The sequence below is a fragment of the Staurois parvus genome, unplaced genomic scaffold (assembly GCF_062004578.1).
Source record: "Staurois parvus isolate SC_StPar_1 unplaced genomic scaffold, SC_StPar_1.0 ptg000870l, whole genome shotgun sequence".
NCBI lineage: Eukaryota > Metazoa > Chordata > Amphibia > Anura > Ranidae > Staurois > Staurois parvus.
In genome coordinates this window covers 608,122-629,175 of record NW_028318666.1, presented here as the reverse complement: position 1 = coordinate 629,175, position 21,054 = coordinate 608,122, and the positions used below count along the sequence as shown (strand labels likewise).

Genomic DNA, 21,054 nt, shown 5'->3' with positions numbered 1-21,054 from the left:
AAGACTGTACACTAACACACTGTACACTAACACATTGTACACTAACGCACTGTTCACTATCACACTGTACACTAATGCACTGTACACTAACGCACTGCACATGAGTGCACTGTATATTAACCTCTAGAGGGTAAGGTTTTAAAAAAAAAATTATTGCACAATAAACCATAAGAAATTATCTCACATTCCGGAGGTGCATACCGCACCATGTATGATGAACATCCAGTAATATACTTCTTTAGGCACTAGATGGCAGTATCATCCCCAGCAGCATAGACCAGTCCAGGCTCCAAACATCACCACACTGTGTAATGCAAGGCAAGGGCCCGTATCATTACTGCCATCTAGTGCCTAAAGAAGTACATTACTGGATGTTCATCATACATGGTGCTGTATGCACCTCCGGAATGTGAGTGTATTTCTTATGGTTTAAATGCATTGTACTCTAACTCATTACACTAACGCACTGTGCACTAACACACTGTACACTAAAGCGCTGAACACTAACGCATTGTATATTAACCTCTAGAGGGTAAGGGTTTAAAATCTTTTTTTGCACAATAAACCATAAGAAATGCACTGACATTCCGGAGGAGCATACCGCACCATGTATGATGAACATCCAGTAATATACTTCTTTAGGCACTAGATGGCAGTATCATCCCCAGCAGCATAGACCAGTCCAGGCTCCAAACATCACCACACTGTGTAATGCAAGGCAAGGGCCCGTATCATTACTGCCATCTAGTGCCTAAAGAAGTACATTACTGGATGTTCATCATACATGGTGCGGTATGCACCTCCGGAATGTGAGTGTATTTCTTATGGTTTAAATGCATTGTACTCTAACTCATTACACTAACGCACTGTGCACTAACACACTGTACACTAAAGCGCTGAACACTAACGCATTGTATATTAACCTCTAGAGGGTAAGGGTTTAAAATCTTTTTTTGCACAATAAACCATAAGAAATGCACTGACATTCCGGAGGAGCATACCGCACCATGTATGATGAAAATCCAGTAATGACCATCTTTAGGCACAAGATGGCAGTATCATCCCCAGCAGCATAGACCAGTCCAGTCTGCAAAACGTCCCCACACTGTGTAATGCAAAGCAAGGGCCCATATCATTACTGCCATCTAGTGCCTAAAGAAGGTCATTACTGGATGTTCATCATACATGGTGCGGTATGCACCTCCAGAATGTCAGTGCATTTCTTATGGTTTTAAAGCATTGTATTCTAACTCATTACACTAACACACCGTACACTAACACACCATACACTAAGGCACTATACACTAACGCATTGTACACTAAGGCACTGTAGACTAACGCACTATACACTAATGCACTGTATATTAACCTCTAGAGGGTAAGGGTTTAAAATCTTTTTTTGCACAATAGACAATAAGAACTGCACTGACATACCGGAGGAGCATACCGCACCATGTATGATGAACATCCAGTAATGTACTTTTTTCGGCACAAGATGGAAGTATCATCCCCAGCAGCATAGACCAGTCCAGGCTCCAAACATCACCACACTGTGTAATGCAAGGCAAGGGCCCGCATCATTACTGCCATCTAGTGCCTAAAGAAGGTCATTACTGGATGTTCATCATACATGGTGCGGTATGTACTTCTGGAATGTCAGTGCATTTCTTATGGTTTAAACGCATTGTACTCTAACTCATTACACTAACGCACTGTACACTAAAGCTCTGAACACTTAAACAGTGTACACTAATGCACTGTACACTAACATACCGTACACTAACGCATTGTACACTAACGCATTGTACACTAACGCACTGTACACTAACACACTGTATATTAACCTCTAGAGGGTAAGGGTTTAAAATCTTTTTTTGCACAATAAACCATAAGAAATGCACTGACATTCCGGAGGTGCATACCGCACCATGTATGATGAACATCCAGTAATGTACTTCTTTAGGCACTAGATGGCAGTATCATCCCCAGCAGCATAGACCAGTCCAGGCTCCAAAGGTCACCATACTGTGTAATGCAAGGCAAGGGCCTGTTTCATTACTGCCATCTAGTGCCTAAAGAAGGTCATACATGGTGCAGTATGCACCTCCAAAATGTGAATGTATTTCTTATGGTTTAAATGCATTGTACTCTAAATCATTACACTAACGCACTGTACACTAACACACTTTACACAAACGCACTGTACACAAACACACTGTACACTAACGCACTGTACATTAACGCACTGTACATTAACGCACTGTACATTAACACACTGAAAACTAACGCACTGTACACTAACGCACTGTACACTAACGCACTGTATATTAACATCTAGAGGGTAAGGGTTTAAAATCTTTTATTGCACAATAAACCATAAGAAATGACCTCACATTCCGGAGGTGCATACCGCACCATGTATGATGAACATCCAGTAATATACTTCTTTAGGCACTAGATGGCAGTATCATCCCCAGCAGTATAGACCAGTCCAGGCTCCAAACATCACCACACTGTGTAATGCAAGGCAAGGACCCATATCATTACTGCCATCTAGTGCCTAAAGAAGGTCATTACTGCATGTTCATCATACATGGTGCGGTATGCACCTCTGGAATGTGAGGTCATTTCTTATGGTTTATACACATTGTGCTCTAACTCATTACACTAATGCACCATACACTAACTCATTACACTAACACTCTGTACACTAGCGCACTGTACACTAATGCACTGTACACTAATGCATTTTACACCAACACACTGTACACTAACCCATTTTACACAAACACACTGTACTCGAATGCACTGAACACTAACGCATTGTACACTAACGCACTCTACACTAACGCACTCTACACTAACGCACTGTACATTCTGACGCATTGTACACTAACACACTGTATTCTAATGCATTGTACACGAACACATTGTACACTAACACACTGTAAACTAACGCATTGTACACTAACGCACTGTACACTAACGCACTGTACACTAACGCACTGTACACTAACAAACTGTGCACTCTAACGCAATGTACAGTTATGCATTGTATTCTTTCAGTCTCATTGCTAGTACTTTAGAATTTAGTTTTGTGTCTATATTTAAGATATGGGCCTGTTCTCCCCTTTGTAAAGCTGTATATGTTTAGCAGCTTTTATGTAGACAGACATTCTGCACTGTTTGTTTAGGGTAATGGGGACTTGTAGTCTTTCACTTCTATAGAGTTCATACTGTATTGTTGTGTTGTAGGGTTTTGTTGTGGGTGGGGAAAACCCGGTGCCAGACTGTCTGGTGGGGTTGGGATGAAGCTGTATATACTGAGCTGTGTTCAATAAAAATTGGTTCATTTCACTCTACATGAAGTTCCAACTCGTGGTTTGGGATATCAGGGAAGGATTGTCTTTGAGCTCTAATACTTGCCTTGACAGAGCGCTTGAAGACTTGACGGAAAAGGGGACCATTTTGCTGAGACGCATCGCTCCGCACGAGGAAGCCCAGGTGGAACAGTTCCGCCCAGGGGCGGACTGACCATTTGGAAACTGCCCGAGGGCCCGGGGTCAGTAGAGGGCCCCATGCGATGCCCCTGGTACTTTTTTCATAGGCTTCTTTGAGTTTGGGCAAGAACACAGGGGCCCCATGATCCCCTATTGCCTGGGGGCCCCATGAGTTGTCAGTCCGCCTCTGGTTCCGCCACAATTGGTTGGCAGCGGTTGGATCTTTCCTCATTGCGGAGAAAGTCAAAGCCACCAACCGGGACTGCTCAGCTATATGGGACCTCTGGAAGCCAGTTCTCCAAAGATATCGCTGGCTCCAGACCTCCTGTGTGACTTTAAACGGGTAAGCTGTAAAGGTTTTTAAAGCGTCACCAATGAAGATTTTTAGGTACTGAAGTTTTGCGCCATTCCACAGACGTATACAATTTTAAAGCGTGACATATTAGATGTCTATTTACTCAACATAACATTCTCTTTAATATTTTACCAAAACATGTGCATTATATTTATGTTTGTGTGTATTAAAATTCATTGAAGTGTATCTTTTTCCAAAAAAATTAAATCTGAAAAACAACTACTCAAATACCGTGTAGCATAAAAGATTGAAAACCCCCATTTTATTCTCTAGGACCTCTGCTTAAAAAATATACAATATTTTGTGGTTCTAAGCAATTAGCAAACAATGATGAAGTGGTTAATCAACAATTCAAGAACTAAAAAGTGGGACTTTTCAGGTGCCAACAAGAAAACATAAATTTTATAATAAACTCAAATTTTATTATACAAAAAAAATAAATAAGGATGCTGGTTTAAAATAGTGAAAAATAAGCAGTAAAATAGTACACGTGTCTGAATACACATTCAAGGCGCCTTCAGCATGTTTAGCGAGTGTTACTCTGAGTTTCCACATGTTTCTCTCATTGCTTCATTAGCACCTCAATCCAGCCAATGGGGGAGGGGCAAAATGTGAAACATAGGAGGAGACAGGGAAGTGAACTAATACTGTCAAACTATTCAAAAAATATTTATTGTATATCAGTTCCAAAATGCCCCCATTGGCTGGATTGGGGTGCTTGCTGGAAGTTTCTTTCCATTGGAGGACGGGGTGGTGCTGGAGGGGCAGAGGGGTATGTGCTCCTTGATTGAGTGAACACAAAATATATGGTAATAAGGATGGTGAGAACATTGTGTACGGATAATCTCATGTAATGATGTTCTTTCCTGTGCCGTGTTCTTTGGAATATTGTGGTTTCCTGATGAAGGAACGAAATAAACATGTTTAAACCACCACTCAGAGTAACACTCACTGCACATGTTGAAGGCACCATGAATCTGTATACAAAGATCTAGTTTTTTTTGTTGTTGTTTAAGAACTGCTTTGGGCGATCAGCGTCATGTGATGAGATTTACCTGGATTGCAGCGTGATTATCGACACTCACAGAGCATTTGAAATCATGGGCAGAATCCCAGCAATTCTGCTCGCAACTGAACACATCCTAGCAGGAATGAGGCCTAAGAATAACACACACAAAGCTTTAGACAAATCCTTAAAAAAGAGTCTAACAATGGTGTGTGTGTGTGTGCGTGGGTGCGCGTGTGTGTGTGCCCCCTATTAACATCTATTCGAGACCCATATCTGGGATAAGGCTTTGTTACAGATTAACCACGTTTATCCCTTTCATAACCAAGACAATTTTTGCTATTCAGCACTGAGCTACTTGTACTGGTAATTGCATGATAATGCAACACTGTATCCAAATGAATGTTATATAATTTTTTCACTGAAATATAGCTTTCTTTTGGGGGTATTAATCACCACTGGGTTTTTGTTTAAAAAAAAGACTGACCATTTAAAAAAAAAACAATATTTTCCACTTTCTGTTATAAAACGTATCCAAAATAATCACATTTCTGCAAAAATTTAGGCTAAAATGTATTCTGCTACATGTATTTGGTAAAAGAAAAATCCCAATAAGTGTATATTAATCAGCTCAGGCTTACTTACTACCTATCACATTTCTTAAGGTGCTAAAATGCCAGGGTGGTACAAATGCCCACCAAATGACCCATTTTTGGAAAGTAGGAAGCACAAGGTATTTGCTGAGAGGCATGTTGAGTCCATTAAAAAACGTATTTTTTACAACAACTTTTTGGAATATGGCAAAAAAGTTTGTCCTTTTCTTTACACAAAATTGTCACTTTAATTAGATATATCTCACACATGCCATAGATATATGTGGAATTACACCTCAAAACACATTCTACTACTTCTCCTAGGTATGAGGATACCACATAAGAGAGGCTTTTTTGGTAGCCTAGGCAAATATAGGCCCCAAAATCCAAGGAGTCATTTGGGAGTTGTTTTTACTCTCCTGGCATTTTAGGGCCTCTGAAGCTGTGATAGTTGGTCAGGAAATCAAATGCACAAGTTGCACCCTTTGGAAGACTGAAGGTGCTCATTTGAGATTTTGGGCTCCTGTATGCAGCTAGGCTCTCAAAAAGTCTCAAACATGTGGTATCCCCATAGTCAGAAGAAGTAGCATAATGCGTTTTGGAGTGTAATGCCTCGTATACCCATGGTGTATGTGAGAAATATCTCAGTAACTAAGTGACAACTTTGTGTAAAATAAAATGTTTTTCATTTAAAAAAAACTGTGGCAAATAATAATGAGCAAATACCTTGAGGTGTGTGCTTTCCAAAAAGGGGTAAATTGGGGGGTGTTTCTGTCACCCTAGCATTTTAGGGGTTTTGAAACTGTGATAGGTAATCAGGAAATCAAGTTATGCCCTTTGCATACTTGAAGGTGGTCATTGAATTTTGGGCCCCTGTACATGGCTAGGCTGCCAAAAGTCTCACACATGTGGAATCCCTATACTCAGGAGAAGTAGCAAAAATTGTTTTGAGATGTAATTCAATGTCCAATCCAATCTCTTGCCTATTAACCTAGAAATTATTCAGAACTGTTTATTTTAACTTTCCCTTCCTATTCGGCACCTGAACTTTATTCATGTTTGGTGAACCTTGCTGAAACCAAACCCAGGTGTGTTCTGCTCATAACTACTAGACAGTAGTAGGATTCTGATGTTATATGATGTAATGTTGCTTTTAGGTACTGAAGAGTAACCTCACGGTCTGACTGTTTGGGCCTAGTGACACCTATCCTTTGTATTTAGTGGTATGTAACCAGGGGTGGACTGACAACTCATGGGACCCCCGGGCAATAGGGGATCATGGGGCCCCTGTGTCCTTGCCCAAACTCAAAAAATCCTATGAAAAAGGTACCAGGGGCATCTCATGGGGCCCCCTACTGACCCCGGGCACTCGGGCAGTGCCCGAGTTTCCAAATGGTCAGTCCGCCCCTGTATGTAACTACAGTCATCTGTAACTATTTCATGCAAGATTTCACATGTGAGGCTATAACAACCAATCTGTTTGTTTTTTCCTCTCAGTTACCCTTTTCCTACACATTTTAAGGAGAATATACAATTCTCAGGACTGTGAGTATTTTATGGCTTGGTCTATCAGGACAAAGTCATTTTTAAGTATGGGGAGAGTGTAGGGACCCTGCCCTAAGCTGGGATGTCTGTAATTACATTCTGTTTCCTTTTTCAATGAGGCTCTAGCAAGCCCGAGCTTTGTCTTCCTTTTCTGTGCTCTGTAGGTTTTTCCTCAGCTCATTCCATGTGCCTGCTGCTGTAGAGTTGTCTCCAGTTGTTAGTGTGGAATGGAACAATATCCGAATCATGATATTTATCCACCCCAGCCAATCAATGAGGAGTTTGTTCAGTGGTGGAGCTGAGTGAAGGTGATAAATGTTTGGAGCAAACCTTCCAGAGTGTTCTTTCTCCTCTAGGCCTTGCCTCATTGGAATGCAGCTCACTGCAATAGTTTTTCACTTAAGTATGTAACTTTTTCTCACATGAAAGATTGGTCACTTTTTTGTCTTGACATAGTTACAGTACGAAGTCAGGATGAAAAGACACACAAGTCCAACCAAGTGATGTTTGAACTTGTTTGGATTAGGAGATTGTAGATGTGCAGCTGAGATATATCGATGATACACTGTGTTATTTTTATTCTAGAAGAATCATGGGGTGATATTGGGTCATAACTGATCCTAACAATTTAATCCTGATAGGGCGATCCTCAAGCCCCTACTATCACACAGGAAATGAGGTGAAATCTCTCCAATGGGACAGCAAGGAGAACTGAGAAGAAGTGTTTATTGTTTCAGAGTTGGATTTTCCCCATGAATATCCCAACACACAGCCCGCTGCAAATTTTCCAGGTGGACTAGATGTGGTCATTATGTTCTTTTTCAGCCATACAATTCATCACAGAGACAGGACACAAATCTGACACTTAACAATCGTCTTTATTATAAGCAGAGTAATAACAAATAATATCAAATACATGAATATATAATTATTGTACAAGAGAGCTGAGCCATTCAAAGAGGACCTGTAATAATGCATACAGGAGGATGGAAAGCCTTCCCATACCTCAATTATCTTCTAGAATTCCCGGAATTCCCAAAACATGAAGTCATGGACATCCATGGAGGGTGGGGGCTCTTGCTGGGACACTTTTTATAGACAATGAAATTATATTTAATTTTAGATATTCTTCAATAGCATGTTATCTCCCTGCTGTGTTTTTGTATAATAATTCACCAGTCATAACTCCAGGCAGTAGGGCAGTAGTGGTCAAGTATCAATCCCTGCTGGATCTTCTGTTGAGGGATCCATGTTCTCTGTGTTGCCAGTTTAGGACTGGCCATTTTGGCTACCTATCATAAGCCAGAATACACCCCAGAAGAGAAAAGTCAGAATTCCTCTGTCCCATCTTCAGCAAGATGGGACAGAGGAATTATGTCAAGAAAGCACCAAGGGGCTTCGGTGTACAGGGTGGTCCTAGGAGAAGGTTACTGGACATCAGGTCTAGAGCACACTAACATTGCTCCGTCCCCCATTTACAATGTCCTATGGGTGCCCTCAGTGATCTGGTATGCAAATGCAGAATCAAATAGGTAAATCATTCAATCAATCATTCATTTAAAGAATTCTAATAGTATACAGTAAACAAAAATTCTCCCCACAATCTGATTGTACAATCTTCTTTAAATCTACAATCTGACTATCTGGCCTGGATACATATCCCATAATATACAGATTGTTTAACTAGGCCCTCATATTACATGGATTTGGCAAGTCTAAAGGGGATTGTACAGAATTCATACAATCTGATTGTCATGTCATATCATAAAGCCATCACTGTTATTCCCTCTAACTGTCCCTTAGTTCTGCAGATCCTGAAAAGGTTTCATCATAAAAGTAATTAGGCCGCCTCTGCAGTTGTCCACCATGGAAGAGAATAGGTGGCTGCCAGACCAAGCTGGCCGACAATTCATGAATGTCTTCTGCCACTGATTACCGATGTGGGGGATTTTTTTCTCCTCCAAATGACCACCAATACTGAGGACTTTTTCCTACCATTAACCTTGAGGCATCTTTTCTGCAAACAACACCAAAGTATTTTTTTCCTCTCCAAGGTATTTTCCCAATAACACCTAGGACATTTTTCTCCTCCCACTGACCAGTAATGTAAGGGTGACTATATTACATATTCCTGATCCCTACAAAATGTGTTGTACATTACATAGTCCTGACCCCTGCACCCTACACAATGTGTTGTACATTACATAGTCCTGACCCATGCACTTTACAAAATGTGTTGTACATTACATAGCCCTGACCCCTGCACCCTACATAATGTGTTGTACATTACATAGCCCTGACCCCTGCACCCTACACAATGTGTTGTACATTACATAGTCCTGACCCATGCACTCTACACAATGTGTTGCACATTACATAATACTGACCCCTGCACCCTACACAATGTGTTGTACATGACATAATCCTTACCCCTGCACCCTACACAATGTGTTGTACATTACATAGTCCTGACCCCTATACCCTACGCAATGTATTGCACATTACATAATCCTGACCACTGCACCCTACGCAATGTGTTGTACATTACATAGTCCTGACCCCTGCACACTACACACTGTGTTGTACATTACATAGTCCTGACCCCTGCACCCTACACAATGTGTTGTACATTACACAGTCCTGACCCCTGCACCTTACACAATGTGTTGTACATTACATAGTCCTGACCTCTGCACCCTACACAATGTGTTGTACATTACATAGTCCTGACCCCTTCACCTTACACAATGTGTTGTACATTACATAATCCTGACCTCTGCACCTTACACAATGTGTTGTACATTACATAGTCCTGACTCCTGCACCCTACACAATGTATTGTACATTACATAGTCCTGACCCCTGCACCCTACACAATGTATTGTACATTACATAGTCCTGACCCCTGCACCCTACACAATGTGTTGTACATTACATAGTCCTAACCTCACTACTCTGTAAGCTTCACTGTACATTACACCAAGGTGTTTATTGTCTGAACTGTTTCTAATTTGCTAAGAAGTCACCAACTACTTCAATCCAGTTTATCGATCCTTAGATGTGGAGGCTGCGTTGGTTTTCTTTTTTTCAGAATATTTTTTTTTATGTCACCTGGTAATCCTGCCGATAACACGTTTATTTAATATATCAGTTCAGTGAGCAGGAAGTTACAAGGACACTGGATTTTCTGGCAGGATCAACAAGCACTTCCAGAAATGGAACTTAGTTAAAAAAACTATAACTAATACAGCCATCACATCCAAGGACTGGTAATCTGCAATATATTACATTTATGTTCTGAGGTTTACATATCCTGTAAGACGTATTTTGTGGGTACAAGGACTGCAGCTTCTGTGTGCGGTGTATACTGCAAGTAGGCTCACACTCTATGTAACTGAGTCATGGCAAACATTCAGTGCAATGTAGTTACACCCACTACACGGCACTCTGCACATGCTCAGTATGATCAACACGTCAAGGTTTCCCTCATCCTTAAAGTGATTCTAAAGGTTGTAATAAAAACAAAAATAACAAACATGTTATACATGGCGAAATGTACAAAATTCCTACTAAATATAAAATCTAAAACTGTATAATGTTAATACATAACAAATATTTCTATTTTTTAAATTGCACATTTTTGTGAAAATGGTGAAATCTGAAGGTGCGCAAAACTGTAAATAGTAACAATTCACTCTAAAAATCTGATGCTTACCATTTTTTGCTTACAGCTTTCAGAGTTTTTAAAAGACCCCCCAAGCCATACATTTTCTGAAAGCACATGACCTTTAGAATAAAAGGAAGGTGCTGCTGATTTTTTAGTCCTCGCAATATTAGCGCAAATGTTCATCAAATCACTATTTTCACTAAAAATACATTAAAATCATTATTAATGGATACATACATGGCAACATTTACAACATTCCTGCTAAATTCCTACTAAATATTAAAGCTAAAACTGTATTGAGTTAGTACATCACAAATATTTGTACACTTTAAATTGCGCCTTTTTGTGAAATGGTGAAATCTGACGGTGCGCAAAACTGTAAATAATAACAATTAACTCTAAAAATCTGGAGGTTACCATTTTTAACTTACAGCTTTCAGAGTTTGGAAAATATCCACCAAACAATATATTTTCTGAAAGCACATGACATTTAAAAGAAAATAAATGTGCTACTGATTTGTTAGGCCCGCAATAGTTGCACAAATGTTCATTAAATCGCTATTTTCATTACTAGCGCACACAAACACAACATAACTTACACAATGCCTGCTAAATTGCTACTAAGACCTCATTCACATGGGGCATACTACGGTGTACTCCTGTGGAAGAGCTGCGTTTATCTGAACAGGAATGCACAGGTGTTCAATTCATCCCCATGCAGGCAGTCCTATTCATGTCATTTGGGATACAACGTCTGTACGGGCAAAGCTACTGCTCCCAATCTGACATCCATGTGGGTGCACGACCCCAAATGTAGATGGATGTCAAATTAGGAGCTAATGACATCAATGGGACTGCATGCACAGGGATGCATGGAACAACTGTGCATCTCTTGAACGGCCTTGCAGGGCCTTATTATATATATTTTTTGGGGGTGGGTCTAAACAGACCCTTGATGTCTCTTTTATGACAGACAGTCCCTTTCTCTGCAGCCTGAGCTGCACGCTACATGAATGAATAGGAGTCTGTATAGAGACTTCTATTCATTCACCAGCTGAAGCATAATAGTCAAACACTATTTACTATACTACAGTAGTGATCGTTCACTGTGCCCATTCAAGGAAAGGAAGTTGACTGGTAAACGCATGTTTAGCAACATCCCCTCCCCCACTGCTCTCTATCCGGACAGCTTGTGTCCCCAAGCAACAGCTGCAGCAGGCAGGAGGGGAAGGAGGGAAGCCCAGCCAGAAGCACAGCGGGGATGGATGCTGAGGGATCAGTAAGAGGGGGCATTGCGAAGGAGTCAGAGCAACTGGGGATGTGTGAAATATATATGTAAAGCCTCTGTGGCTGCCCTGAAGCCAGTGGGAGAGGTTGGAGAGGCGGGGATCTGACAGCTGGAGGAATGTCAGGTTCATACAGCGTACAGATGTGACCAGCTGGAAGCAGTGCTGTAGGTCTGTATTGGGTTTATATCTACTTTTATAAGCCAAGTAACTATGAAGCTGCCAACAAGCTGAGATACATCCCACTACTAAGCATATTTATTTTATATACATTGGGCTCAATTCACAAAGCAGTATCTACCGTTTTAGGAACTGCAGTAAAATACTTCTTAGCGTTTTAAAAAAAGTTTGCAATTCACTAAAAAAACTCTAATAAAATTCCTCTTGAGCTATTTTATGAAGTGATGATGTATTTTAATAGTGAAAGCTAACAGTATTTTAATGTAGATGGTAGCCAGCATCCTTAACAACAAGTAAATATCACGGTTGTTAAGGAGCGGGCGTACTCTGCATCCTTAACAACAAGTAAATAGCGGGGTTCCCCACTGAAAGCAGAATGTTAACAAAAGAATTGCTGGCATTTAAATTTAAAAAAAAAATGGCTCAGGGGTTTTCCCAATCTATATCAGGCTCTTTGGATCTGGTATAGATTTTAAGGGGAACCCCATGCCAAGATGGCACTGAACCCCCCCAAAATCCATACCCCCCATGTTGATGAGGACAAGAGCCACTTCCCCACAACTCTGGCCCTGTGGTTGTGAGGGTGCGGTTGGTTGACTTACTATCATTTGGAAGTCCCCAAGATCTTGGCCCCCCATGTGAATGAGTTTTGGGTACATAGTACCCCTACTCATTCACCAAAAAAAGTGAAAAGTAAATAAAAACACACAGCCAGTTTTTGATAACTCCTTTTTTCAACCGGGGGGGGGGGGTGAATAAAGGAGTTATCAAAGACTGGCTGTGTGTTCTTATTTACTTTTCACCCCATTTGTCTCTCAAGTAGATCCAACATCAACAATGATGAATGCCGGCCACTGACCTGATCTAAAAAAAACCCAGCCTGCGCTGATGCTTGGCTCAACTGGTAACTCCACCCCTTTATGACATCGAACAGGGAATGCTGGTTTGATTACATCAATAGGGGGTGTGTTCACCTGGTGATGTCCCAGCCCCTTAATTTATTTAATGTCAGGAGGTTGCCGAGCTGTCATTTGATGGGAGCCAAGTGTTGGTGTAGGTTTTTTTTTTTTTTTTTAATTTGGGTCAGTGCCTGGCGTGCCATGTGATTGAAATTGGATCTACTTCAGGGAACTTTTGAGTTTAAAAAAAAAAGACTTTTCAAAAACTGGCTTTTTTATGGTGAATGAGCAAGGGTCCTATGTACCCCAGTACTCATTCACATGGGAGGACAGATCTGGGGGCCCCATTGCTCCTTGACAACAAGCTAAAAAAAAATAATCTTTAACTATAGTATGCCTGTCGAGTCCCTTATTCAAACTATCACATGTCTATGATGTCATCGATTCACACAGCACTTCAAGCACCCAGCTTTTCCATGAGGATCAATAAAATCACTCACACCTACAGGAAGTGTCAGAAGCCAGGACCAAGATAAATAAATATATATATTTTTGGAGAAACTTAATTTACAGAGCATTAAAGTGGACCTTTAGGCATTACAGATCTTAGTGATGTGTGTTATTTAAATATTTTTCAGGAAAATTACTGTGAGATAAAATAAGGAGAGGTGTTGAAATAAATCATCCCCTCTTATTGGGTTGAGCAGATTAGGTCTCCTCTGGTCCTCTCTGGTTGGTGCTCCTTGTGTTTAAGGGAAGACTTTGTACTGGAGGGTGATAACCTTTCCTCCAACACAGCAAATTGTAGACGTATCTCTTACACTCGGAGAATGTAAAATAATAGATAAGAGGATCCAGACAACAGTTGATGCTGCTGATACTGACACAGAGGATGTAGGGAATATACAGAGAGCGATCATAATTCTTATACACCTTCACGTAGTTAATGAAATAGATGACATTGGTGGGGCCAAAACAAAGGACAAACACACTCAGCACAACCACGGAGAGGCGGATAGATCGGGATCTCTTATGTGTGCGATCAAATATTGATCTGCTGAGACTGCGGATGATTCCAATGTAACAGAAAGTTGTAATGAATAATGGTAAGAAAAAGAAAAGTGAGATAAGAGAGATGAAATAGTAATAATAGAACTTAAGATCTTTACCAAAGTACTGAATATCATGACATAATGTGATATCTAGATTAGAAAATTTCCAGGCTTGATCTGTTATGAGAAGAGGAACAGTACTGACCAATGAGATGACCCAGATGACACCACACACCAGCCAGGCTCGGGTCACTGTGCGCCAGGAGAGAGACCGCACCGGGTAGACTACGGCCAGGAAACGGTCCACGCTGATACTTGTCATGAGCAGGACAGAGCAGTACATGTTACAGTAAAATGCTACGGTGACAAAGCGACACATTACTTCTCCAATGAGCCAGTTAGATCCCAAGAATCGGTAGGCAATATAAAAAGGTAGGATGCTAACAAAGAGGACATCTGCAGTGGCGAGGTTCAGCATGTAGACCACTGCCGGCTTCCTGACCTTCATCTTCACCAGGAACATGACGATCGCCAAGATATTGAGAGGAAGAGCCACAAGGAACACAACAGTATAGATTGATGGTGCAAGCCTGGTCACGCTCCAATGTGTGAATGCAGTACTTAAGTATTTATCTGAGATAAGAAAAATAAAACACAATATTAGCATAAATAAATGAACCAGATATGTTTATCGTTTCTTTAACCGCTTGCCGACCCGCAGTGTTTTTACTGCGGCAGGGCGGCACCTGTGCACACAGCGCCGTCTTTTAACGTTGCTGTGCAAAACAGGTAGGGGGCACGCGCGAGGCGCTTGTCCGCCCTACCCGTCCCGCCGATCGTGGCAGCGGGTGTCCATCACCGGCTCCCGGCGGGTCATTTCCCTCAGGGTGCTGGCAATTGCAAGTAATCACTGACAGATAGCACGGCTGCAGTGTTTATATTGCAGCTCTGCTATCTGTCAGTTCAGAGCAGGCTGAACCTGAAAGAAGACTTTATCTCTCAGGATCAGTGTGTTCCTGTGAATTACACCCCCCCCAGTAAAACACTCCCCTCACACAGTTAACCCTTTGTTTACCTAATACAAGTTAACCCCTTCCTCCCCAGTGCCATTAGTACAGTGTTAGTGTTTTTTTTTTTACTGATCACTGTATTGGTGTCACTGGGGATGCCAGTGACCCCAAGTCAGTTCCCCCCCAGTGTCAAAATGTCCGCCGCAGTCCCGCACTCCCGCCATAAGTCGCTGATCACTGTCATAAATCGCTGATCACTGCCATAAGTCGCTGATCGCCGCCATTATTAGTATAATAAAAAAAAATCCCAGTATCTTTCCCGCCATTTGTAGACGCTATAACCTTCACATAAACCAACTAATTTACACGTATTGGGATTTTTTTTAAGCAAAGACATGTCGCAGAATACATTTTTGCAGAAATTTATGACTAAATTTGATTTTTACATTTTTTTTACTGGACATGTTTTATAGCAAAAAGTCCAAAATATTGTTTTTTTTTTCAAAATTGTCAGCATTTTTCTTTTTATAGCGCAAAAAATAAAAAACGCACAGGCGATCAAATACCACCGAAAAAAAAGCTCAATTTGTGGGAAAAAAAAGGATGTAAATTTCATTTATGTACCATATTGCATGACCGCGCAATTGTCCGTTAAACTAGTGCAGCGCTGTATATGAAAAAAAATGGAGTAAATTGCAGTATCTATCCCATAGTTTGTAGACGCTATAACTTTCACACAAAGCAATCAATATAGACTTATTGGGATCTTTTTACCAAAAACATGTAGCAGAATACATTTTGGCCTAAATTTATGACTAACTTTGAGTTTACTATATATTTTTTATAGCTGAAAGTAAAAAATATTGTTTTTCTTCAAAATGTTTATAGCGTGAAAAATAAAAAGCGCACAGGTGATCAAATACCATCAAAAGAAAGCTCTATTGGTGTGAAAAAAAGGACGTAAATTTTGTTTGGGTGCAGCATTGCATGACCGCGCAATTATCAGTTGAATTAGTGCAGCGCCGAGTAGCAAAAAGAGGCCTGGTCAGGAAGGGGGGTAAATCCTCAGGAGGGCAATGGGTTAAAGAGGAACTCCATTTTAAACATCAAAATGAATAGCTAATAAAAGTATAAAGAAAAAAAAAGTAAAGTACAAGATACAGGCAACTTATTCATTCACCATGGGTTATTGGCTCATATCTTCATGTGATTGGACACTATTATGGTGAGTTGGGGGGGGAGGGTGCTCTGTACTGTGTTCCAAATTTTCAGGTAAGTCAAAATTCCTCTGATTTTAGTCATACAGTATAGGACACAGGCAACCTATTCAGACACGATGGGACATCCCAGAGCAATAAATAAAAGGGTGGGCAACAACTAGGCAACCAAAGCTCCCAAAAACAACAGGGGTAAATTTCAAAATGCTGCTACACTAACATTGTGTCCAAAAGTTGCATGTGCAGATTGGACATTGACCTGGTAAAATTTTGAAAAGTATGAGCAGGAGGCAAGGCAGCATCCTTACAGAGTTGAGCAACAGAATCTTGGTGCCTAAAGGCTTGGGAGACCCTGAAGATACAGTGGGGCAAAAAAGTATTTAGTCACCACCAATTGTGCAAGTTCTCCCACTTAAAAGATGAGAGAGGCCTGTAATTGACATCATAGGTAGACCTCAACTATGAGAGACAAAATGAGAAAACAAATCCAGACAATCACATTGGCTGATCTGGAAAGAATTTATTTGCAAATTATGGTGGAAAATAAGTATTTGGTCAATATCAAAAGTTCATGTCAATACTTTGTTATATATCCTTTGTTGGCAATGACAGAGGTCAAATATTTCCTGTAAGTCTTCACAAGGTTGGCACACACTGTTGCTGATATGTTGGCCCATCCTCCATGCAGATCTCCTCTAGAGCAGTGATGTTTTGGGGCTGTTGCTGGGCAACACAGACTTTCAACTCCCTCCAAAGGTTTTCTATGGGGTTGAGATCTGGAGACTGGCTAGGCCCCTCCAGGACCTTGAAATGCTTCTTACGAAGCCACTCCTTCGTTGCCCGGGTGGTATGTTTGGGATCATTGTCATGTTGGAAGACCCAGCCACGTTTCATCTTCAATGCCCTTGCTGATGGAAGGAGGTTTGCACTCAAAATCTCACGATACATGGCCCCATTCATTCTGTCCTGTACATGGATCAGTCATTCTGGTCCCTTTGCAGAGAAACAGCCCCAAAGCATGATGTTGCCACCCCCATGCTTCACAGTAGGTATGGTGTTCTTTGGATGCAACTCAGCATTCTCTCTCCTCCAAACACGACGAGTTGTGCTTCTACCAAACAGTTCTATTTTGGTTTCATCTGACCATATGACATTCTCCCAATCCTCTTCTGGATCATCCAAATGCTCTCTAGCAAACTTCAGATGGGCCCGGACATGTACTGGCTTAAGAAAAGCAGGGGGACACGTCTGGCACTGCAGGATCTGAGTCCCTGGTGGAGTAGTGTGTTATTGATGGTAGCCTTTGTTACGTTGGTCCCAGCTCTCTGCAGGTCATTCACTAGGTCCCCCCGTGTGGTCCTGGGATTTTTGCTCACCGTTCTTGTGATCATTTTGACCCCACGGGGTGAGATCTTGCGTGGAGCCCCAGATCGAGGGAGATTATCAGTGGTCTTGTATGTCTTCCATTTTCTAATTATTGCTCCCACAGTTGATTTGTTCACACCAAGCTGCTTGCCTATTGCAGATTCAGTCTTCCCAGCCTGGTGCAGGTCTACAATTTTGTTTCTGGTGTCCTTCGACAGCTCTTTGGTCTTCACCATAGTGGAGTTTGGAGTGTGACTGTTTGCGGTTGTGGACAGGTGTCTTTTATACTGATAACAAGTTCAAACAGGTGCCATTGATACAGGTAATGAGTGCAGGACAGAGGAGCCTCTTAAAGAAGAAGGTACAGGTCTGTGAGAGCCAGAAATCTTGCTTGTTTGTAGGTGACCAAATACTTATTTTCCACCATAATTTGCAAATAAATTCTTTCCACATCAGCCAATGTGATTGTCTGGATTTGTTTTCTCATTTTGTCTCTCATAGTTGAGGTCTACCTATGATCCAGTGGTGAATAAATACCACCAAAATAAAGTTTTATCTGTCTAAAAAAAATGCTGAAAAAAAAGCTGAAAATTGGCCTGGACAGGAAGGGGGTAAAAGGGTCCAGACTTGAAGTGGTTAAACCTGTCTTGTGTTAGTACTGGTACAACTACTGCCTGGGACTAGAAGTGGTTCAAGTCCTTCTGCAAATAAGATTGTCCTTTGTTCATTTCAAAGATGAAATCACTGAGGTGATAGTTTTGAACTCTATCTTTTATCTTTTTGAAAGTACCAATTGAACCCATAGGTCTGGGTCATCTGTGATCCAGAGGGATGCAAACTGTAACAGATGTCCCCTCACTCTTAGGAGTGAAGGCTCCTCTTCATTGTGCAAAGGGCTTTGGAGAAGACTTGGTGGCCTTTGTGGGCCAAGCCTTGTACAGAAAGGAAGGGCAAAAATAAATGGTGATGGTTGGCACTTGCCTTAGTAAAAAAAATTTGAGCTTCATCTCTCTGGGTTGGCTGGTTAATAGGTTATAGGTGACACTCCATTTTCATGGCATAGCATTGCAAACTAAAATATCTGTCTTGGTAACAAATTAGAGTGTCAGCCTTTGCTTATATATGGGTATCATTTTTCATGCAACACTGCCATGGTACCACATTTGGATGTCATCACCAACAAGCCTTAAAAGTCAAGCCAAAGGCACTTGAAGGTGTCTTTCAAAATGAATATACTAATTCAGAATTTTACATTGCAGAGTTTTAAAATTCAGTTCTTTTGTCTTTTTTACAGGACATGGCTAGGTTGACACTGGGATTTGTGGCCAACACCATTCATTAATAGGTTAGAAACTGCTTCTCTTCCAACTTCATTGAGTGCCCATGTGTCCTCTTAAGTGACCTGATACTGAATAGTTTTCTCCCTATGATAGAATCACCTTTGAGATATTTGTATATCAGTATTATATCTCTTTAATGCTTGTACAGTAGATGTTCCTCATAACTGAGGTCCTCCAGTCCTCTTATTAGCTTTGTTGCCCTTCTCTGGACTATCTACAGTTCCAGCTTATCCTTCCTGAGGATTGGTGACCAGAACTGGATGGCATATTCAAGATGTGACCAGACCAGAGTTTTGCAATGTGGTAGAATAATAGTTGTATGTCTTGAGTAAATACCTTTTTAATGCATGCTAATATTCTTCTAACTTTGCTGCAGCTTGGCATTGCATGCTTTTGCTGAACCTATGATTTATTAGGACCCCCAGATCTTTTTCCTTGGATTCTTGCATTAAACCTCATTTCCCATGTAGTTGCCACCCCATAAGTTTTTACATCCTGCTGTGGTAGAAAGAGTCATCACAAAGAGGGCCCACAGGTAGTTAGATTGGCAGCGGCACCAGCTGTGTTTGTTCAAAGGATAGGCACGAGTCGTCTGCTTTAGTAAAACATCCAATTACTTCACTTCACTGAGTAAAATGGATGACAAAACATACTACCAGAAACTGTCATATAATCCACTGAAAGATCACCTGAAGGACTATGACCTTCTTTTCAACAGAACATTTAATAACTACGTGTAAAGTAAATGGAAATACCATAAACAGCGCTCTCAGCCCTCAAATACACTTAGATTACATTTAAAAAAATATTAACAAATGTATATATATAAATAAACATATGAAAAAAGGAAAAAGAAAAACTGCCACCAAATAAAGTGCTAATATTGTGCCAAAGAAATAAGAAAAAAGTCCACTAAGTGCAGTCCATATATATAAATATTTCTTCAATAAAGATATATTCTCCACAATCGTGAATTCTTCTGTGCTCAACACCCCATCAAAGTGCTAACTCACCAGATGCTGGTGATTAATCAGAATATCTTTCAAATATCAGTGGATGTGGAAAATTCAGCAGCATAACAATTACTCCAAATTATAATCATTCATCAGATGGTTCATCCCATTATACTCCGTCATGGTAAATATAATCCATATGTGGATAAATAAAGAACACTCACCATAGCAAAATAACGTTTTACTATTTATTATATCAAATTCCCCCCTTAAAACCAAACTGACAATATGCAAGTTAAAAAACAGCCTTCAATAATATAAATATGTCTGCAGCCTGCAACAGTCTCCAGCTCCCACAGCAACATCTCACCAGCAGTACTCAGAAACAGATGACGCGGTTGCAATCACATGTGGTAGCGGCGTACGCGATGACATCACTGCTTGATCACGTCCTAACGCGTTTTGTAACACGACTTCGTCTGAGGATGTGATCGGCAGTCAGACATATGGACTCTTATAGAGCCACTCCTACTCCGATAGGTTGGCTTTAATTGATGCACTACTGCCCTCTAATGAATAAGCACATGATGGCACATACTCTACTGATTTACCTAAATAGACGTATTATCAAGAGGGGACCAAACGATTACTCCCTATTGCCATCTTGTGTTCAACTTTAAAAGGTGACTAACAATTACAAAATGATTAGAACTTATATGACAAATCACAGGTAACAAAATGAGATTAGCAGTACTCCCTTTAAGAGACTGCTTCTAATCTCAACTTGTTACCTGTATGAGAGACACCTGGCAGCCAGAAATCCTGCTGAATGATAGGGGATCAAATACTTATTTCCCTCATGAACATGCAGATCAGTCATCATTTGTTAGACATGCATTTCTTTTGATTTTTTTGTTGCTATTCTGTCTCTCAGTGTTACAATACACCGAACATTCAATTTTTAGACCGATCATTTCTTTGTGAGTGGGCAGACATTAAAAATCAGCAGGGGATCAAATACGCATTTCCTTCACTGTATGTTGGCACATAGATTCATAGCAAAGGGATATGAACCACAATTTATAG

At 40.7% G+C, this 21,054-nt stretch overlaps 1 protein-coding gene across 1 annotated transcript in view; it reads right to left on the bottom strand.

Moving 5' to 3' along the window:
- Positions 1-12,941: 12,941 nt before the first annotated feature.
- Positions 12,942-21,054, bottom strand: part of LOC149443200 (proteinase-activated receptor 1-like) — a 59,008-nt gene continuing 50,895 nt past the window's right edge. The window contains exon 5 of the mRNA XM_089655783.1: positions 12,942-14,716. Within this exon, the coding sequence (XP_089511909.1) occupies positions 13,740-14,716 (977 nt within the window). The 3' untranslated portion in view covers positions 12,942-13,739. The remainder of the gene's footprint in view (positions 14,717-21,054) is intronic.